This window comes from Berghia stephanieae, chromosome 4 (assembly GCF_034508935.2).
Source record: "Berghia stephanieae isolate SIO BIC M18660-M18661 chromosome 4, UCSD_Bste_1.3, whole genome shotgun sequence".
NCBI lineage: Eukaryota > Metazoa > Mollusca > Gastropoda > Nudibranchia > Aeolidiidae > Berghia > Berghia stephanieae.
Genome location: NC_088363.1, coordinates 41,226,281 through 41,249,311, shown reverse-complemented (window position 1 = coordinate 41,249,311; position 23,031 = coordinate 41,226,281). Strand labels below are relative to the sequence as shown.

Genomic DNA, 23,031 nt, shown 5'->3' with positions numbered 1-23,031 from the left:
TTCTGTCTGAAAAAATGTAATATAGCCTAACAGTCGTCATGTTCGTCCTGAATGTTAAGTGTTGCTGTTGGCCTGGGGCGACTTGTAAATTGCTTTGAGACTTTGAGTGGGTATTGTGCTATATAAAAACTCTCATTAGTATTATTAGTATAAGGGACCAGCCACTTGGATACAATTAAATAAACAAGATTTATAGGCTTGGATCCCTAATAAAGTTGACAACATAGTATAGCGAATCCACAGAATAATATTTTGAATTTCATACTGTATGGCTGTCATGATAAAGATAAATTTTCTTATTTTTATAGGGGCCAACATTAGGATTGCACATCAAAAATTTTAAAAGAAAAAAAAAGAGAGAGAGAGAGAGAAAGAAATGCTCCCCGCCCCACCTCTTTCCAATTTATATTTTCCCAATAAAATGTAAAATGATTGTAAAAGACTTTATTTTATGTTTCAAATGAACGCAAATGTGGAGAAAACGTTGCCACAGTAATGGTGATGATGACGATGATGACGACGACAATGATGATGATGTGGATGATGATGGTCTTGGTGATTTATATTTACCTATTAATTAATTCCTATTTCCAGAGAGTCAAGGACGAGATGGTGAATTCAAATCACCCCATGTATACTCTGGAACATATCACAGTCTTGATGCTGACAAATTACTACAGGTAAGCATTCCATTTGAAGTAGTTCAATCTGTTGAAAAGTGGTTTTGACAAATACTTCTTCAAAGTGGACCAAAAAATAATTTTAGTGTTTAAAGTTCCCTCGGCAAAAAAAAAAAAACTAAAGTGTTTAAGGTTCAAATGTTACTGTTTTTGTGAAAGAATAGAGAAATGAACAAATGATCATATTATTTAGCAGGATATCCCAATTTTCATTGGAAAGCCCCAAAACACCTTTAATTCTACCTTTCTTCCTAAATAGTTACGCGCAATGACATCATATTTACAATAATAATTAGTGACATCAGATAATCAAGCGTAAATTTCACTAAAAATGAGATTCTTTAAAAATAGGTACCATTTGAATGTTTTTGAAGATGCCTTTTATTGTGAAGATGACGAAATTGGAATCGATTGAGGGGTAGAATAAGTGATTTCTTACACTCTTGAGTTCTGGAATTCGAACTTTGTTCCCAGTGCGCAATCACAAGCTCATGCAGTGGTTGGGGGAGCATGTCCGGAATTCCAAAAAGCAAGAGTGTAAGAATTGTATATTATATGCTACATCGCAAAATTACTTCCAAGAAATGAAGTGAGTAGGAAAGTGCCAGAAGACAATAAGAGATTTAAAATTTTGCAGCGGCGATGGTGGCTCGAACCCACGACCTTACTGGTACAACAACTCCGCCTGGCCAGGGAGAGCGTGGCTCTAATGTGTGAGCCCATCCCCCACTTTTTTTTTTCTTTTTTTTTTTGGGGGGGGGGGGGTATATATAATATTAAAGTTAAAACAACCTTTTTTTTTCTTTATCCTCAGAGTGATATGTATATCTCTGTGTCACTGAAAAACCATGTGGTCCAAACAGCTTCACAGTCTCTGATGACACATCTGGGATACCCTGCTGTGAGTCACACATTTCATTAGCTATTTACACGTTTGTTTCATTGATATTTTTTATCATAGAAGATATAATATGCATATGTTACTGAACAATTGGCATTTTATGACCTTTTATTTTATTTTATTTTGATTAAGAAAAGTTGTAAATTGAGTTTTTACAAGCATAAGTCTTTCTTTGTAATGACAATGAATGGAAGAGAATAAGTAATCACCATTAAAAATCTGACAAAATTAATTTTTCTCTCTTTTTTTTTTTTTTTGTAAAGGATTGGTGGAAAGGACGATTGCTGCGTGACTTTTTGAGTAAGAAAGACATCAATACTGTTAATGGATGCCTGGCTCATTTCTCTAAGGAAGAGTTGGAGCTAGCTAAGACTTCAGGTGAGTAATTTTACGTTGTCCTCATTTTAGATTTTTAGGTTTTACATGAAAGCAGTTTTTGATCATACACTTACTCTTGACGTCTGAATATGTATTACTCTTTCACTTGACTCGGGTGTAAATGAGCACTTAGCTTTTGGCTGGTATGGATAATGATGAAATGCTTGTACTTAAAAAGCAACTTATATTATTTGAAATAAACTTAAGCATTTATATAGTGCAATATCCACTAACATGCTCAAAGAACTCTACAAGGGGTCCCAAGCCAACAGCAACAGTAATAAATGTAGTTAATTAACTGACTTATCACTTGAGTTCAACATGGTGGATAATCGAACAAATTTGTTTGATTTTCCATTCAAATGAACTCTAAAGAGTTAAATGCATTGTTTATAAATTGATTTATAAAAAATGAATAATTTGACAACTTGAATTTTTGAGGTTTAAAACCAATTATGACCTTATAAAAATGTGCTGAAAGTTAAATAACCTGTTTCATTTATCTGTTAACTGAGTGTAAAGACTTTGTATTTTAAATTCTTTCTTTAAATCTATTAGCTTAGGTTTCAGCTCACATTAAAAAAGAATCTTGTAAATTTTGTTTTGTTTGGTCATAGGGTGTATAATGTTGTGACATTTACTTTAATTTCATATTTATTTGTTCAACTTTTAACAGGGGAGAGCAGTTCAGGTATAACAAGTACAAGCAGTTCTCAAGGATCCAAATACTTTTTTGCAAGGATTAGGTATGTATCAATAGACACACTGTATTTGCTTGGGAAATAAGAACTCTCTCATTCTCGATTCAAAATAAGCTTATCTTGTCATTTGACTTCTGATTCTGTGCTTTTAGTCACGTGATATGATTTTGGATTCTTAATATGTGTCTTTCTATATCGATGTCAATATTGATAATGATACCGATGTCAAAAGTGCAGTTGAAATCGATTAATTCAACTGTGTCGATTTGCAACTTGTGTGTTCTCTTTGTTGTTCTTCTTCATGAATAAAGGGAATTATATTTCCTATATTATTGCTCTTTACACAGAACCTTTCAATTCTTTTACTTTTACTTTATTTGTTATTTTTTAAAATTACTCTATTGCTTTATCAAATTGTACACTTATATTTTATAGCACTTATTTATTCATTCTTGTAATTCAGTTTATTTATTATTTTTTTTTTTTTTTTCATATTTTTATTTATCAAAATTATTAATTTCTCTTAACTACATTATACTGATTGCATTTGATCATTTGATTTCTCCAGGCGTTTCCGCAAACTATCCGAGGGCTTCAGTATTCAGAATGTGGTTTCCTACAGTCCATTTGTCATGACAGTGACCATGGCCAGAGGGGATCAGTTGGCCTCTTCGTCCAGTCAATCCGATGCCGACAAAGATGGCAGCGGTGGAAATGGTGGTTTTAGCAGTGGAGGAAGGGTGAAGGCATCCTTGGTCGTCTATTGTCATCCTCTGAAATCAGCATACACAGGTAAACAAGGATGCTGATTATAGTCCTTTAAGTGATGGTGATGATGATGAGAATAATAATAATAATGATAACGACGATGACGATGATGATGATGATGATGGTTATGATGACTACTATTGCTACAAGTATGAGATAGAAGTTATGGTAAACTTCTGAATAAAGCAATTCATTAATACATCATTTGTTTTGTTTATTTTCAAGTTATACTTTTTAGATTTAAAGAGTGGTGATCAAAATATGTCACTTCATCAAAATATTTGCTTTCACATAATCGTTGGTCTTTATCTTAGAGTAAAAAAAATAATTGAGGGGTGTGAGGGAACATTGATAGCTCAGTTGGTAGAGCACTTGTTTCACACGCAAAGGGACTGAGATCGATCCTGTTTGAAGTTGAGATTTTTTTCTCCTCTCTGACTCTCCCCCTGTCCCCACCTAGTAGTGGTTAGGTAGTTAGGTCTGTTTGATCCACTTCACAATAGACTAACAATCTATCCATCAGGAAGCAATTGCCTTTGTCTAGATAAAATCCGCCTCCATGGGCCTTATGGCTTTGAAGGACTACTTTGAACAAAAAAAAAAAAGACTACGAGTAGTAGATAGTAAATCACTTGAAGAATGTTATATTATTAAAATGATGAATTTATCAATTTTATTTTTACATTTTCTAGATGAAGGAACTCTGCCAGCCGAGAAACAGTTTAGCTTGAGGCATTCCCCGAGTTGTAAATACACAGATGTGGAACCCAGGTTAGAAATTTAAGATGTTTTAAAAAAAATTATGGTCAAGATGGTGATAATAAATACCTTCTCAATTTTATATAAAGTTATGAAAATAGAATTTTAAAAAACAAACTCAATTACTGCATTTTTTTTTTTTCAATAAATCAAATTGGTGAAATTGAGTTTTGTTTTTTATAAGCTGGTATTTTTGAATAATAATAAAAAAAATTTAATTATGTTACAAAGAATGTTACAAAGATTTATAAGAGTGCTATAACATATAAATTTCACATCTGTAACACAGATTTGATTTTTGTATAAATCAAGTAAATGAAGAATGAAAATGAAGAGTAAACACCAGTTTATTTTTATTTGTCATTTCTAGCATGTCTGATCTATGCCTATATTGATTACGGGCATCAAGTCTCATTCTACATGTAAAGAATTGCTTTTGGCTAGGGACTCTTTGTAAAGAAAGTGATTTGAGCTCATTTAGACAAATTAGGGAGCAGGCACTGGTGCAAGAAACAATGCTAGACAAAGCAGAAAAGAAAAAAAAAAAACAATCAGCCTTCCTTGACTGGGGATATACTTTATTGTTAATGTTTGTTTTTGTTGTTGTTTGTTTTATCCTCTTCGGGCCTTGAGGCACATAGGGCATCCACCAGATATCTTCATTTTTTGCGATCGGCCGCTTTTGTGGTGGCTGTATTCCAGGACAGGCCTGCTTCCTTTAATTCTTTGAGGCACATAGGGCATCCACCAGACATCTTCATTTTTTAGCGATCGGCCTCTTTTGTGGTGGCTGTATTCCAGGACAGGCCTTCTTCCTTTAATTCTTTGTCCATGGTCCTTCGCCAGATTTATTTGGGTCTTCCTTGCTTTCTCTTACCATCTGCTGTCCAGTACAGGGCTGTCTTGGGAAGTGACCCTTTTTCCATTCTGGCCACATGACCCAGCCAACGCCATCTTCTTTTTATTTGGCTTTCAATGCTAGTGCACTCAGCTTTCTTTAGTAGATCCAAATTGTTAATGTGCTATATACAGAAACTCATAAAATTCAATTTTTAAAATTTTTTTTTGGTTTAAACCTATGATAATGATTCCCCATCTATTTTCATCCAGCGCCATTGCCTTGCTGGGCCACCTGCCACAAGACTTCAACGGAAAGTCCATATTTGATCTCTATCACCCAGAGGACTATCCCAAACTGTTGGAAATTCACAAAAAGAGTAAGTGTGTCAATATAATGTGATGTCCAACTGTCCAACCCAAAGCGTGCAAATGCTAAGTGTCATATGCTGTAAAATAGTATTTTAAAAAGTTTTAGTGCCATTGGCCGCACTGTGTAGTCAGAGCAGAATCTGTTTTACTGACCAATGGTTGCACAGTGCAGCGGTCTTGAAAAGCAAAAATAATAATATAATCCAATCCCGCTTTCTATAAAAGTACTATAAATTGAACCAAAAGTATCATTTTTTTCATCAGAACATTCAATTGGCCCTAGGGGGTATTTTAATTGAGATTTTGCGCTGAATTCGAATGTCGCTTTGTCTTAGCTTGTCATTCTCATGTTGTCTCAATCAGGTGTCAGTCAGTTTGTGACGGAAATGCGAATATAGCCTCAGCGCTGAAAGAGTTAAAGCCAAACCCATCCCCTACCCTCATGACTAACAGGGATTAATCGAAATCTCATTATTGGCAGGAATAGTCATGTGATCTAGTCACCTGACAAGTATTTTTGCAGAAGCCTCATTAAAAAAAAAAGCAATTTCTCAAAATCACCTCTCTCTTACTTTATATGTTTTAAAAAGTCACTTGTAGATCTGTTTCTAAAGATTTCAAACTAGTAATAGAGAGATAGAGAGAGAGAGAGAGAAAGAATTGGTAGGACTGAAATATCTGTTGAATGTTATAGTTATCATATATCGTTATAATAAGTGCAACTAAATGACAAGTTGCCATATTTATGGACAATAAAGATCTATTATTATTATTAATAATGTAAAATGACTATAGATCTTGGACAGAAAAAGATTTTTCCTCAGGTCAGATTTTCTCAAGGGAAATTTAGATCTCATTTATGCTCAATGTTTGCTTAAAGTGTAAAATCATTGTCATATTTTCGTCATGTACCTGAAGAATCTGCTCACAATTTTTAATCATGATTTATAACGGAAAAATGTCCTTCCTTTCCTCAGTTGTTCAGTCCAAGGGCAAACCGTTCAAAACAGAGAGCATCCGTCTGAAGACTAGAAACAACTGCTTCATCGTGCTGGAGACAGAGTGGTCCAGTTTCACCAATCCCTGGACAACCAGGCTAGAGTTTATCATAGCCCAGCACACCGTCATCGAGTGAGTACCTTCATTTCATCCCAAAGAGCAAGTGTGTTTAAGTGTTTAAGGTCACCAGAATTTTTCAGACGTCAATTTTTGAATTACCTTAAAATCAACATTTTCGTCACTGCCAAGACTTTTAGATTTTGTGAAGCTCTCTGTCAGCAGATATTAATAGGGCCTATTGTTCCCACTCTGTGGCTAAATAGTATACATTAATGCTAGAAGATGATTATTGATTGTTTGGTGGCAAGGTTAATATTTTATTTTTCAAGGTTGTTTTTTTGTGTTTTTAGTTGTGTGTAAGGGGGAGGGGGAAAGGGGGGGGGGGGGGGGATTTAAAGCTTGACTATTGAATAATATAAATGTTAAATGTGGTTTTCTTTAAGGTAAAACCCCTTTTTTTAAAACATTGATTTTTATGAAGGCTATTTGCATTTAATTAACGAGGGATTAAGGGGAGGCAACTATATTAATGATTCCCTGTCATTGTGCTTATGTTTACATTATTCATTATATTATGATTACTCAATTATTTCAGGGGTCCAAGCAGATCGGATGTTTTTGAAGACGTGCCTCAAATGCTGTCTGTTGAGTCCAAAGAACTTACTGTGGAAAATCGTAAAACACAGGAGAAAATCATGGAAATTTTACAAAATGTAAGATTTCCCAATTTTTTAAAATATTGTATAATTAAAGATTATTAATATCCACATTGTTACATTGGTATATTTTTAACATCTGTATTTGAAAGAAATAAAGTTAAAAAAACTTAATATAAATTGTTTCATGAACATAACATTTAGTCAGAAAGGGTTTTTACAAAACATTATTTGTGTATAAAAATGGTTTGGCTTATATTTATTTTATATTATATTTGAACGGAACATTTTCTAGATTTACAAAAAATAGTTTTGGGGGTAATGTTGAAAAAACCTTACTGTAACGGCTTTAGCACTAAGAGTTATAAATCAAAATGGTGTTTTAAATTTTATAATGTACAGAAGAGGAAAAAAAAAAGTATAAAGCAAGTGTTTATAGTGATATATATCTATCTTATTTTCCCTCCTACTGAAAATTGTTTTAAAAATATACCCTAATGAATATTGATTTTTAAAAAATTGCTTTTTTTTCCCAGCCTGTACAAGATGTTTTCACCCAACCAGCCCCAAGACCTCCCGTCAAAGATCAAGGTAATTTAGATTTATTTTGTAGAATAATCCATTTAATGAATTTGTTTGCAAGAAATTTAACATTAAAACCTATTATTGATCCAGTATGCAAGTTTAAAAAAAAAAAAAGTTCAAATTTTGACTTGTATTATTGTCAACCCATTTTTTTATTCTTTTGAATTTTTTTCTCTTCCTTTTAATGAAGCATTGAGACATTTTGTGGGTGGGTCACAAATAATCATGTGAAACGTCACGGATTTAATAATGTGACATATTTTGCTTTCAGTTGGACAGAAACGAAACATCAGTCAAATGGAAGCAGGTGATAAAGTGAAACCTCTCAAAGAAAAACCCAAGGTAAGTAATGATGACGAGGCTCGAAATCACTTTTTCATTTATGAAAGTTTGTTATATATTTTTTGGTCTTTAAATGACATAATTGCTATAGATACTATTTCAAAGCATTGCTGGTTTTATTGCATGTTCAAAGGCGTGATTAAGAATTAATCAATCTATCCGTCTTTTATTAATTCTAAAGCCATAAATTGCTCTTTCTTTTACTTTAGCGTTGATCTTGACTGCTCCACATAATATGCTGATATGATTTTAAAGTTGAAAAATTAAAAAAAATTTTTTTTTGGAATAAGTATAGACAGGAAACAAAACAGCAGATTATTTATTTATTTTTTCCCCTCTCTCTTTGTGTCTTCGGGCCTTAGGTATATTAAATGTGCTTTATGATTTTATTCACTGATCATATTTTTTCTTTAACTTCTTTTCCTGAGCTACAAACATGTTAAAAATAATCTATGCATTTATTCACTGTATCTATTTAAAACACTTCTGTTTCTTTATTTTTAAAATTTTGGTTTTAGATACATTACTTGTGTTGAATGATGTAATCCAATTGCTTTTTCAATTTATTTATTAAAAAAAATAATTAATTACTTAATTCTTCTTCTAGCTTTTATTTTTGATGATGTATTTCAATGGCTTTTTATTTATTTATTTATTTTATTTATTTATTTTTTATATTATATGTTAACTTTTTTTTTTCTAGAGTTTTTTTTAAATTCATCAAATATTTTGTGTGGTTTTATTCACTGGCTTAATGTCTTGCATACTCCATGTTTCAATCAGGTTTACTGTCAATCCCAAGACAAAGGAGAGAAATACACAATGCTGGATGAGAAAGGAATTTCCTCAATTTACAATCAGCTCAATTACTCTTACAATATCAAACGGTAAGTAAAATGCAAGCTGTAGATAAGTTGTCAAGATAGTTTGAGGACTGTTAACTTTATCATATCTTTTCCATGAAGAAGATTATGATGATGATGATGATGATGATGTTTTGAATTGATTCATTTTTATCACCAAAATCTACACCAACACCATCACCATCATCATCATCTTCATCATCATCATCATCATCATCACCACCACCACCACTTCGTCATCATCATAATAGTATTTAACATCATAATGATAATAAGGATATGTTGCATTTATTGTGTTGGGAAGTTCTCAAGAACGCATTGAAGTGTGTCAGCACCTTAGTTCAAAACAGAACAGCATTTAGATGCTTTTTGATTATTTCGTATATTTATACACATATATGATATTATTTCAGGTTTTTGCTGAGCCATCCAAAACCTTCCACCTCTAATGTGTCAGATGAAGACAGCACACCAGAACGGGAAGACAGTGGAGATGGTATGTAACTTTCAACCTTACTTAATGTAAATTAGATGCATCAAACCTGACCACACCTGTCTTCTCATCCCCATAAAGCCAGGTGGAGTCTTTTGACCTCCCATAGTGGACGGGAAGGTCCTCTTTGTACGATCATCTATTCCTCCTATATCTAGTTCCCTTTTCCAGGTTCCTTTCTGTCTTAAGACACTTAACTTGGAATTATCTTACTTTGTGTTGTCCTGATCCTGCCCAGAGTCCTTGTCTGAGAGGGAAACAGTCAAAAATGAATCGTTAGCTTTGGAAATCATCTCTCAGTTATGTATTGATAGTTTTAAAAAAAAAATGATATTGTGTAAGTATTGTGTAAGTTTGTGTGTGTTTCTTTTAGTGGGACCTGGTGCTTGTGTCTGGATGGAATTTTTAGGTGATCTCCATCTAACAACATTGATAGTTGGATCTTGTTCTGTTCCTTATTTAAACCAGTCTCCTTTGACTTTTTTAAGAGGTGCTTTTAATTGTAAATTTATAAGTTTTCTTCCTTTTTAATGGTGTAGAAATTACCTAAATGCATCACAAGGGGCCATAAAGCTCCTAACAACAAACATATGCACATAAAGCGAGTTTTTAGTCCCTGACAGGATGGAATATAAATGACTATGTCAGCAATGAAACATTTTGATTGTCACTCACTCATTTATAGGGTATTGTTTTGCAGTTTCGCAATATCACTATTACATTCCTAATAATTTCAAAGTTTGGACAAAATTGCCCTATCCCGATCTCTCATCCTTAACCTCTTCTTTCTTTAAAAAAAAAAAAAGAAGAATTCGAGCAAATAGAGCTCTTTGTAATGGGAATGTATTCCTAGTAGTAATTTTTATTTAATTTTTTATTTTTATTTTTTTTTGATTTTTTTTTTTTTTGTGAGGCTTTGATTAAAATTGTTGTCTTGAAAAGAATGTACAAGTTTAAGTTTGCCAAATTGATATCTTTTTATTGTTTTAAAAATTTATTTCAGATCCAATGCACGCTGATGAGGAAATGCCTTTAGAACTCCCTGTAGTGAAACCCTCAAGTTGTGGCAGCTCAACTCAAGTACGTACATCGAAAATGCATTCTGTTAACAATCAGAAGGAACATTTTTTGTTTTTACAGAAAACATCATGTTTTCCTCAAAACAAAATGGGGTATGATAATTTAAAAACCTGACACAGTAAATAATTTGGCTTCACGTCAATAAACTGTTCTGGTAAATCTATATAAGCCAAAGTTAGAGGTTCACTTGTTTAAATGGATATTATCATTTAACAATGAAACTTTCTGATAGACGTTTTAAGGGTTTTTTGGCCCCATTCATGAGAATCTTATGACATGTCTTCTGAACAAAATGGTTTTTCCAAACTTTGTTTACCGTGAAATTTATGTTTGATTTTCTCAATTGAATTAAAGTGTGGGTTAACAAAGTCATGAATGGGGCCACTAGAGTTATTTTTCAGTCGCTTTGAAGTGCATTAAAATTCTGATTGTTTATTTTTTCATCAAATAACCAGGTACACGTGTCAGAACAAGGCCACGGAGAGGAAATGATGAGCCCTTCAGCATTTGACGATGAGGTAGCTGGGCAGACGGCTGTGGTCGTACCTCCAAAGGAAGTGACAGCTGACAACATCCGAGTTCTGACAGAAGAGTCCCTCAAGAAACACACAAAGGTCCAGGAGTTGCTCTACCTACAGAAGATTGCTGAAGAGCAGCCTTTGCTGCTGAACATGAGGAGGATCAAGGTAAGAGGACAGAGGTGGTTGGTGAATAAAATCCATGATGAATGAGAAAATTGTGGTGTTCAATGAATGAAAAGAAAACCCAAGAGTTTCGATTGTCTCAGAAATGTTTTAGTTTGTTAGAGATTGAAATTGATTTCAGATAATTAAACACAACACAAGATTAACCATATAAAAATCCACATTGACGAATAAGATTTTAAAGCAAAATCGAATAGAAAGACAAGAGATAAACAAAAATGTGTCCTGCCGGCTAGGCGTGTTACAATATTTATATTTATTTTCTTGTACTTGGAACAATAATAGAGGACATTTTAAGTCTATGCATTAGCACAAGACCTAAAGGCTAGAACCCAGCTGGTTGCGAGTCTAAAAAAGTCAACCTATTCTTTCTCATAATAAGCAATATTTATTTATTTCTTCCTTCTACTTTGTATATTCTCAGCGGTATCAGAACCCACCACAGAAACGGCCTTGGCCCCGCGAACCAAATGAGGAAGTGGACAAGGCCAAGCATCCATGCACCAACACTGGAATTTTCAGGTCCAGGTACGAAGCTTGGTTTCTAAAAATGAAATATCCCTTTATTCATCTCCAAGGGAACATTTGTCTTTAGGGTTTATTCCAAGGAAAGACAGAAATAACCCAGGTGTCAGTCACAGGCAGAGCTGTAAAGCGAGTTAGGGTGAGGTGACCTGCTCAAGCCCACACAAATTCAATGGGGAGTCGATCTCTATACCTTTCCTATAAGAAACAAAGACCATACAGCCCAGCCACTCTATCTATTTTTTTTTCTTTTCTAAAGATAAAATTCACTAATTTTGAGTGTATATTATGGACTTTGAATTTGAATGTTTTTTTCTTAATGCCGTTTTATATAATTTTAGAGGATAAAAGTGTTATAAAGAAATAAGGGGATCAGAAAGATATAGCATTTGTTGTTTATTGGGAATTTTGAATATAGGACAAATTTGATACTACTTTTCCAGATGCACTTCCATTTTTTTTTTTACTCATTTAAGTTTTTGTTTAGTCTTGACCTTTGTAAAGGGAATTAAAGCTCACATTGTTTATAAAGAATTAATGAGGAAATGATAAAATGATGTATATTAATTAATTAATTAATAGATTGATAAACCTCACACCATAATTTGTGAACAAATAGGTGAGCAGTAATGTGCTCATAGCATTATGTATCATCTACCGCATGCGCATAGCTTTTGTGTTATTCTTTTTCATTTCTAATTTTATTATGAAAAACAACATCCTTTGACTCTCCTCTCTCCTCTTTTCAGCTCCAACATCTTCATGCAAAGTTTCCCGGCAGTGACGTCATGTGAAGTAACCACAGCCAACATTTCCACCCCTACCCCCAACCAACTGTTCCATCAGCCCAGCATTGTCATCCCATTCACTGGACACGGTAAGACTGACCCATTTGCCTTAACCCTGTCCTAACCAACTATAGGAAAATCTTTACATTCATTACGATACAACCAACATTTTTCTCATTTAGATTTATTTTGTATTTGTTGTTTTATTTATTTATTTTTAAAAAAAAATAGTTATGATAGCTTAATCCTTTGTTGTAGAGTTATAAAAATGTAATTTTTACATTGGATGAGTCTGACGTTTAGAGAAAATCCAGAATACAATTAGTAAGGAGAGGGTTAACTCCTTTAGCTATACGTTTGATTTCCATGAACGATAAAGGCACATTGTGCAATTTAGTAATAATAATAATAATAATAATAATAATAATGATAATGATAATAATAATAATAATGATAATAATGATAATAATAATAATAATGATAATGATAATAATAATAATGATAATAATGATAATAATAATAATAATAATAATAATAATAATAATAATAATAATAATACTAATAGTGATGCGTAATTTCTATTGCGCCCCTTTCCACCAAAAGTGCTCGGAAGCGCTTATACATATATGCACATATGTTATTCGTCTTTCAACCTATATTGTTGAAAAATTGAACTTGTATAATTATTGATACAATAGTGCAGGAAAGTGAGCTTGAACTCTCTTATATGCAGGGCGATAGTTAAATATTTGAGTTCAATCAACATAAATGGAAAAGGAATAATCTTATTTGATTGCCAATTATCTGATCAAGAACAGTGTATCAGCGTGCAGGCATTATCATATCATTTTCGTCATCATCATCATCATCATCATGTCATAATCACCATCTTATTATCATCATCACCATTGTCATCATCATCATATCATCATCACCGCCACCACCATCATTTGATCATCATCATCATCATCACCATCACCATCATCATATCATAATCACCATTTTATTATCACATCATCACATCATTATCATCACTGTCACCACCATCATATCATATTCACCATCTTATTATTATCATCACATCATTATCATCACTGTCACCATCATCATATCGTAATCACCATCTTATTATCATCACTATCATTATCATCACTATCATCATCCTCCATTTCTTCTCCCAGGTGTGATGGCCAGTCAACAGGTCCAAGGCCTGACAACCACAGCCGTTGTTCCCACCCGAACCATCCCTCTGGTGGCTGTCAATGCTCCATCTGTCGGCCCTCTGGTTTCCACCAATATCCAGACCATCAGGGCCCTTGGGGCCGATAACATCAGGGGCCCACAGCCTATGGTTCAAGGTATCCAGCCACAAAACATTCAATGGCCTTACTACCCGCAACCTGGTGGGTTGAAAAATTGTTTATATTATCTTATGATTAAGTAGTCCTTTAGAGCCATTGGGCCCATGGAGCAGGATTTTATCCCGGTTTCTTTAGTTTGAAACTGACAATAGCAATTGCTTGCTTCCTTTTGGATAGGACACTAGTCTATCACAAAGTACTTTCCGCCAGATCTAATAGATGCAGCAACCCGTTCACTGCGGGGTGGACAGGGGAAATCAGAAAAAAAATCTCAACTGCACCAGGGATTGATCTCTGTCCCCTTGCGTGTGAAGCGAGTGCTCTACCAACCGAGCAATCGGGACCACCATCTTATGATTAAAGAGACTATATTAAAAAAGAGTCTCAAATGCCATTTGACCTCTGACTTTATTATTAACCCTTTTAAAGTGCACAGACCCTGTTACCCGCACACCTAGAAATTTCCTCAATTGCCCCTCACTTGTTACCATTAAAAAAAAAAGCAAAGGCTATGCACCGTCGCCATACTCTGAAACAAGGAACAAGTTTTAACAGTTTGTCCAGAAAATATGGATAGATTAAAATGACTCTCATTTCTTCAAAAACTCTCAAACCTGCGACTTCAAGGAAGTTCCTCACTAGTTACCAGGCCATGCCTCTTGAGAAATTCTCTCAATTGTTCCTCACTTGTTTTTTAGTGTCTTATCCAAAGGATAGCGAGCAAAAGTTATTGTCCGTTTCACGCCATAGAAACTGGGATAAACTAAAGCTCCATGGGCTATGAAAGACTATTTTAAAAAAGAAATTGTTCAATATGTCTTATCATGGTAAATGATTATGTTTTTAATTTTTTCTAATCCCAATCAAATACCTAACTTTTCATTTGTTGTTGTTCTCTAGGCTACACACTCCTACCCCAGGTGATGGGTGGATTCTATCGTCCCATCCTCCAGCCCGTAGCTGTGGAAACCACTCATCCAACGGATGGTGTCTCCGTAGGCAAAACCACAGACTCGCTTGAGGCACAGCCAGCCAATGCAGGGTCATTGACACAAAGGGAGATGGTAAGAATATGATTACAAATGAATTTTTTTTCTCTGTTCGATTTAACCTGAAACGGTCTTCATGTATTTAAGGGGTTCTATACAATGCCCAAGCCCATTTTAGCCTCAAATCGAGACAGCTTTGTAATGTCTTGGATCTTTTGCTTTATTTTGTAGCTTCTGAAGTTACAACCTCCGTATCTTTTACTGATGTGAAAGAAATATAAATGAATTCATCAATTTGACTTTCTGGATCACTGACATTATCACTATCGTCAGTCGCTTGTAGAAGTGGCTAAACTGGTCTTGGGCATGGTATAGAAACAGTCCCTTCAATTGATAGATTAGATTGAATGTCCTTAACAATGCTATCCTCTCATCACTCATTCACCTTTAGTGTCTCATTTATCATGTTGTGTTGACAAAGGGGAAACCTGAAACGTCGGCATCATCATCTGTCTTCAAATACTGAATTGAAACTTCTATTCCATTTTATTATTGTTATTTATTTCTTCGAGCTTCAAACAACATTATTTGCATTACATCCAGTCAAATTTAGAGAACTATTATGTGGTAGACTGCTCGAATAGCTCACCCTGTTTTATTTTTAAGATGATGATAACTCTCTTGAGTTTGTATAAAAGGAAAATCAAACAAATTTATTTGATTTTCAGTCATGATGAACTCGAGAGAGTTAATCCAATTATTATCTATTCTGTCCAAATAGCCGTCCAAGAAAGATGTGGTGACCAGACAAGAGGCTGATCCAATGATTTCATCTGGTGACGACACAGGATCCTCCATCATGTATCTCCTGGAGGCAGATAGCTCCACCATGTTTGAGGTGAGAATCATTTATTTGAATAATATTTGCGGCTATGTGGTCTAGTGATATGACACTCGCTTTCGGATCGGAAGGTCCTGGGTTCGAGCCTCACGCTTGGCGCATAGTTGAGTCCTTGGGAAATGCTCTTTACTCACTTTCTCTCACCATACTCAGGTGTAAAATAAGTACCTGGCCGTTAACAGTGCTGTCTTTGTCCGAAAACTTGTAATATGGCCTAACAGGCGTTATGTTCCGTCCTACATGTTAAATGTTGCTGTTGCTTACCAGGGACCCCTTACAAAGCGCTTTGAGCACATTTAGTGGATATTGCGCTATATAAAGCTCAATTTTTAAAAAAAGCTCAATCTTCAATATAAGCATAGGTCTTACTGCTGTTTATATATGTAAAGGGGTCCCGATAGCTCAGTTGGTAGAGCACTCGCTTCACACATAAAGGGACCAAGATCAATCCCAGGTGAAGTCGATATTGTTTCTGACCCCTTTGTCCCACCCAGCAGTGATGGGGTAGCTGGTTCTGTTAGATCTGGCAGAACGTGCTTTGTGATGGACTAGCATCCTATCCAAAAGAACAGCAAGCAATTTTTCTTGTCCGTTTCACGCTATAGAAACCGGGATAAAAACTCTGGCTCCATGGGCCTCATGGCTCTGAAGGACGACTTTAAAATGTAAAAAGTGTTTATAGAAGTGCTTTTCAGATTCTTTCTACTAGAGACTACACCAGAAATTCAAAAACAAATACTACAGCAGGCTTCATCACATTCACAAAGTCTCTCAATCATTTGCAAGAACAAACAAAACAAACAAAACACTGTTTGTTTCCCTTGAACAATACGTAAATGGAACAAATTACCACATGACACAATAGCCATTGAAGACCCCACATCATTTCAATGCGTTTTAAACATAAACAAGAACACCGGGATGATTGAATGACCGTGGAGAGACAGGGATTTGTGCGGTTTTATAGATTTAAATGGTTTGGTATAACATTTGCAGTGATGTGCCTTTTGCATCTTCATTCATTCATCCATTCATTCATTCATTCATTCATTCATTCATTCATTCATTCATTCATTCATTCATTCATTCCTTCCTTCATTCATTCATCTAAAAAGAATAATTTTTTCACTGTTCACCAATCCAAATTCAGCATTCTCATATATGTTCCAATTCATTTCATTCATGTCCAGGACTCGGACAGCAAAAAGGGGACAATGATTGGTAGTGTGCCCACCAAGGCAGGGATGGAATTGACCTCACCTCGACACAAACACATGCGATGTGCTGAACCACCTTGGTTGAGGGGAGTGAAGTGGAACAACAATGTCAAGTTGAGGTAACCTCAGAATTCAATCATTTCATTCGACAGGACTGGTTCCTGACCTTCCATAGTGGGCAGAGAGGCACTAACTGTGTCCACTATCCCCCTTTATAGCTGTTTCCCAATTTGCCTTCTGTCTTTGTCTTGGAATGAGATTACTTGGTTTTGTTCTGGCCCTGTCCGGAGTCCTTGGCTGGGAGGGAAAGTCGAATGTATAGTTATTGTTTTGGGAGATGATATTTTTTTCTTTGTAAATCATTTCTCTGTTATTTATTATTATAGAACAGAGTACTCACCCCTTATTTTTTAAATTGAGGCCATAGAGCAGCAGAATAAGAATGGGTAACATTTTTCATTCCTTTTTTAATTATTTTCATTTGTATAATTTCAATATTTAACATGTTTTTTTTTTATTTGTTTTAAAAAAAATTGTTGTTAACTATAATGTGTATTTTGTCTCTATCAAAATGTATTTTGTCCCTATCATACTGTAGGTATCAAATGCCCCAGTCACGCCTAAAACCTGTACTGAAGAAAGATGAAAAAATGTTGAAGAAATGCCAACAAGGGGACTTAACCCTGGAGAGTTTGGAACAACTTTTGGAGGACATTTCTCTCCCCAGCAATGATGAGACCTTTGTACGTCTGTTACTATTAGTAACATTATTCTCTCCCAGCTATATCAGGATTAATTTCATTGAATGTATCATTTAAAAAAAAAAAATTCATAGAGAAAACTCATCCACCCAACCAAAAAACTTATATTATTGTAAAAGACACAAATTGATTACGGAGTACTTTCTGCTTGATGAAATAGAATAGAACTTTCTGTTTCTAAACTACAAGACCATTTGATATTTTGGCTTTTTTTTTGGGTTTTGTTTGAGGTTTTTTAAAAGAAACAGTCAGTGTAATATCCACTTTAATGCCCTCAAAGCACTTTACAAGGAGTTCCAAGCTAACAAGAACACTGGACATATAGGACGAGATATGACCCTTGTGAGGCACTATTATAATTTTTTTGGAGCCTGGAGAACTGTCACTGGCCAGGGTTTCATTTTACACCAGAGTGTGGTGGGAGTGTGTGAGTTAAAAACCTTTTTTCCTAGGACTCAACTTTTCACCATCACAGAGGGACTGGAATCAGGCACCTATCATTCTAAAAGCCAGTATTATAAAATAAACAAAAAAAGTATATTGCACAATATTACTAAACCTGCTTTAAGCGCTGTCTTTACAAGGTGTCCTTAGCCAATAGCAACACTTAACATGGATGAGACACGACAGTGTTAGGCGATGTTACAATTTTTTTTTTACAGAGACAACGTTGTCAACAGCCAGGTGCTCATTTTACACTTAAGTACGGTGAGAGAATGTGAGTAAAGAGCCTTTTACAAGGACTCAACTATGCGCTGCTCAGAGTGGGATGATCCTTTTTGTATCGTGGGCAATCGAAGAGTTTCTGCAATGACAGAATTTATGAAGGACATCAGAGTAAAGACTCTGATATACAGAGAAGTGATAAGACATGGAATGAGATAAAAAAAAGTTAGCTCAGGATAGAGAAGGATGGAAACTGTCTGTGGCCTATACTCTGACCCAGGGTGAAAAAGGCAATGATGATGATGATGATGTGTCTGAAATGAATTTATTTTTATATCCTTTTATTATTTTCAATCTGCAGGATGAAGAAACAGACTACCTGCTCTTCCCAATGGGCCATGTGGTGAATAATGACCATGACGAAGACCGGCTCATGATGGAGGACCTGTTCATGGAGGTCGAGATGACCATGAGTAACTTGATGCAGGAGGATGACAAGGAAGAGGATGAACACAAGAGGAAAGGAGATGACAAAGGAGGGGGAGGAGGAGATGGTGGTGGAGGAGGAGGAAGAAGTGGAGGGAGGCGCAGAAAGAAGGACACGGACAATGTCATTTGGGAAGTACGTGAACTGGAATCAGAGGACCAGCCTGAACCGCAAAAGCGGCATCAGGAAGAGGCATCGTCTTCAACGGTGGTTGATTGTCAGAAGGAAGAGGCGCCCAATGCCACTGACTCCTCTAATGCCACGCTGACTAGTGATAAAGAAGACAAGGAGATGATAGAGGATAGTGTCCCTGTCTCTGGCAGTGACAATAAGGTATGACTTTGTTTAACCCTCTGATAACAGGGTTCAATTTTATTCCAGCTTTGTTATCATAAAGTGATGAGGTGGCAGAGTAGTTTAGGCATTGTACTGTGATCCGGAAGGTCCTCGGTTCAAGCCCGGCTTCAGAGGCACGTTTTGTCTTTTGTTTTTTTGTCCTTGGGCAAGAATATTAACCCCCATTTTGCACATTTTGAACTAAATGGGTGATTCTTGTTGACATCATCAACTCAGGAATCTAATTGTTTTACCCCTCTATTGACCTCGACTCTATTTTTCCTATCAAAATGTATTCCTTTTTACAACGATTTGGTCTTGAATTCATCAATTTGACATTAACGGACCTGCTTACAGTTAGAATTACATTCATAGCATTACAAAATTTTGGCTCCAATTTTTGTACTTCATAATTAGCATCTCTAACTCTTAAGTCATTAAAGCTTAGTGAAAATGAAAGTTGATGCCAGACACAGGAAGTTAGTTCTGAAAACAATGGAGGTTAACATTTGGATTAGGCTATATAGAGTATTTTTAAAAAAACAACATCGTAGTATTGAGATAGGGGACTTAGATTATGTTTATCACGAAAATAATGCATGAATGAACTCATGTGATTATGCTTTACCTTTATCACTGATTAGCTAAAAATCATGAAATAGTGTGACTCCAGTGCTGTAAGTAGTGGGATGCACAATTTCACCACTCCAATAACCCTGATATAATACTGTTGAGATGGTAGGTCACTGTATTTGCAAACATTAAATACTTGTAAGGGATGCGCTTTCTTGAATTATTGACTTAACATGTTTTTTGTTTGTTTTTTTTTTTCCACTTTTCTCAGGCTCCAGAAACAGAAATGCCAGCAATTGAGACAACCGAAGTCTATGTGCCGACAGCTCAGGTTGAAGTGCTGAATAAGCGCACAAGCAGTTCAAAGGAGGGCTCTCTCAGCAGTGGTGACGAAGGCAGTGACTCGGCTAACAAACAGGAAACAGAAGACTCCCAGTCCAACTGCTCTAAATTATCGAGTGACATTACTCCCAGTGATGAGCGCAGTAATGAAGAAGCTGGCAGCTCCCACAAAGAATCAAATGCATCCGAGCAACACTTGAAATTGCACTCACCCAGCTCTTCAACAGAGCATTGTTCTCCTGAGGACGACGAAGAAGTCGCGGATGAATCTGAGTTGAACGAGCACTGGAATGGTTTCTTTAAAAAACTTTTCGTACCTCTCAAAATGCGGGTCAGTAGAAATCCAGACAAAGCATCCATGCCCACCAATGTTCCCTTTTGGTTGTCCAATGCACAGATGACGCAAAAGGTGGGCATGACGTACCAAGTTCCTAAAAGATCACTTGAAGACATTCTACAAGAGGACATGAGAAAACTGGATCACCTTTCTCAGTCAGGGACCACAAAACAGCAGTTGCTGCATCTCCTTACCGACTCACACTCCAAAAATAACCCTCCCCCATCTTCCACCACCCAACAACAACAGCAACTAGTGCCAAAAACACAAACATCTTCCTTAACAAAGGAATCACTGCCCACGTCCTCCACTCATCATTATTTCACACTCGATAATTCTGCAGTTTCAGCTTCGTCATTTGTTTCACAAAGTATGGACACGTGCGTGGTTGACACTGAGGCAGAATCAACAAACGTAGTCATGTCTGATGATAAACAATCCAATTTTTCATCGTCTCACAAAGCAACTATTCCTCAAACCCACCAACACCATCGTCTCATTCAACTGGTAGATTCTGAATCAAAATTGCCATCTTCATCGCATCAGCAATTGCATCAACAACAGTCATCACACATTTCAACGCATGGTTATACTTACTCAACAGAACAACAGAAAGGAGATGGAGGTGGTGGAGGAGGAGGAGGCACCTCAGACTCCAACTCAGACCCAGTGGTCGGAGACTCCATTCCAGACTCCTCAGCAAGCTGTTCTTCGTCCACCGGCGTCGCTGTTAATGTTGAAAAGCAATCCGGCTCCTCATCTCCATCTCCCATCACTCCCGGTCCGTCTGAAAGATCCAATGTTGATTCGTTATTCCGCGACTGTTTCTACGCCATGACCTCTGACCCCGACACCTTGCCTGGCATGTCCATTGAAGACCTCATCATGAGCAAAGTCTTTGTATCAGACACAGGAACCATTAACAGAACAATGAAAAACATTCTCAGTATGCAGGAGTGAACAAAGCTCTTCATTGTTGTTTCATTTTTTAAAAGAAGGTTGTGCATTTCCATCCTGCTCTGAAATCTAAAATTCTGTCATTGATTCATGTTATCTTATTCATCACTAAGTGTCTCAGTGACAATGAACAAAAGGTGCCAAGATAATTTAATAACCATTTCAGTACATTTTGGATCTGGATTGACTGATATGAATGTTGAATAAGTGTTTAATTTATTCTCTGGTTTTGTGCGAATGTGTAGTGTAAGGATTGTGGAGGCGGATGACGCCGACATATTTTTCTACTTTATGTAATGACAGTTACAAAAATTCAGGAAAAGGTTCTTTTGTTAAGCTGTTAAAAAAAAAATAATCTAAATCTAAGCTCTCCACACATTTTGTAATAGATATAAGATGTATTAAATTGAGCTTTATATAGCACAATATCCACTAAATGTGCTCAAAGCGCTTTTCAAGTGCCCTGGTCAACAGCAACATTTAACATGTAGGACGGGACATGCCGCCTGTTAGGCGATATTACAATTTTTCGGACTAAGACAATGCTGTTAACGGTCAGGTACTCATTTTACACCTGAGTACGGTGAGAGAATGTGCTTAAAGAGCCTTTTCCAAGGACTGAACTATGCGCACATCTATCCCCTCTGCCTATATAAATTGTAAAGAGAAGATCATGATATCATGAAATGCTTATTGATACAGCTTGACGGAGGGATACACAATGCCTTTGCGGTATTAGTGAGATGCAATATTTCAATATTCTAAAATTTGTGGTTGAGTAGTTGGGGTAAAGAAATGGATGGGCAATCAGCCTAATTGATTTTATCAGGTGTTGGTAATCGCATTGACTTCCTGCCATTTGTATGGAATGAAAACAAATCGTTTTTACTGTCTGTAAAAAGACTGGTACGAGGATATCCTCAAAGGGGGTCGAGGAATTATCGTGCGGTCTAGTGGTATGACACTAGCTTTCAGATCGGAAGGTCCTGAGTTTGAGCCTCGCTCGGCGCATAGTAGAGCACATTAGGTGGATATTGCTTCATACAAAAGCTCAAGTTTTTTTTTTTGTTTGATGGATGAATCATTCCACAACTTTTCAAAAGTTTGGACACTGTATTGGATTTAGGTTTATCATAAAGACTGTATATTTGATGCATAAACAAGTTAGGAGAAACTGTGGATTGTAAACATTTTGAAATGAAATGAATGCTATAGCTACAAAAATAAGCAAAAAAAAACCAAAAAAAAAACGCATTTCCAGCCTAACCCCCTCTTCAGCCAATTACAAAAACAATTTTTAATAGATTATGAGTAATTTTGTTATGACACTTAACAGACCCTTGCTCTTATCTTTGAATTTATGAGTAATTTTGTTATGAAACTTAACAGACCCTTGCTCTTATCTTTGAATTTATGAGTAATTTTGTTCTGACACTTAACAGACCCTTGCTCTTGTCTCTCCAAACCTACCTACAGCTGAAGGGTTTAAGCTTGAATCATTCCTTGTTACCCACCTCTTTTGTTCTTTTTATTTGAAGCTGTTATATTCTTTTGTGTGTATGTATGTGTGTGTGTGTGTGTGTGTTTGATTTCTTTATTAATCCCTAAGACTG

General features: G+C 35.7%; 1 protein-coding gene across 2 annotated transcripts in view; it reads left to right on the top strand.

Moving 5' to 3' along the window:
* Nucleotides 1-22,709, top strand: part of LOC144970591 (uncharacterized) — a 54,106-nt gene extending 31,397 nt beyond the window's left edge. Inside the window, exons 6-29 of one of the 2 annotated variants that reach the window (XM_078910372.1) lie at nt 595-680; nt 1,495-1,581; nt 1,845-1,959; nt 2,636-2,705; nt 3,229-3,452; nt 4,121-4,199; nt 5,298-5,404; nt 6,374-6,527; nt 7,051-7,168; nt 7,648-7,702; nt 7,968-8,038; nt 8,822-8,925; nt 9,315-9,397; nt 10,398-10,474; nt 10,930-11,160; nt 11,603-11,706; nt 12,453-12,580; nt 13,673-13,849; nt 14,753-14,916; nt 15,623-15,739; nt 16,933-17,078; nt 17,558-17,702; nt 18,748-19,206; nt 20,054-22,709. In XM_078910372.1, the coding sequence (XP_078766498.1) occupies nt 595-680; nt 1,495-1,581; nt 1,845-1,959; nt 2,636-2,705; nt 3,229-3,452; nt 4,121-4,199; nt 5,298-5,404; nt 6,374-6,527; nt 7,051-7,168; nt 7,648-7,702; nt 7,968-8,038; nt 8,822-8,925; nt 9,315-9,397; nt 10,398-10,474; nt 10,930-11,160; nt 11,603-11,706; nt 12,453-12,580; nt 13,673-13,849; nt 14,753-14,916; nt 15,623-15,739; nt 16,933-17,078; nt 17,558-17,702; nt 18,748-19,206; nt 20,054-21,421 (4,469 nt within the window). In that variant the 3' untranslated portion in view covers nt 21,422-22,709. Of the gene's footprint in view, nt 1-594; nt 681-1,494; nt 1,582-1,844; nt 1,960-2,635; nt 2,706-3,228; nt 3,453-4,120; nt 4,200-5,297; nt 5,405-6,373; nt 6,528-7,050; nt 7,169-7,647; nt 7,703-7,967; nt 8,039-8,821; nt 8,926-9,314; nt 9,398-10,397; nt 10,475-10,929; nt 11,161-11,602; nt 11,707-12,452; nt 12,581-13,672; nt 13,895-14,752; nt 14,917-15,622; nt 15,740-16,932; nt 17,079-17,557; nt 17,703-18,747; nt 19,207-20,053 lie in introns of both variants that reach the window. The other variant, XM_078910370.1, reaches the window with a different exon arrangement.
* The last annotated feature ends 322 nt before the right edge of the window (nt 22,710-23,031 follow it).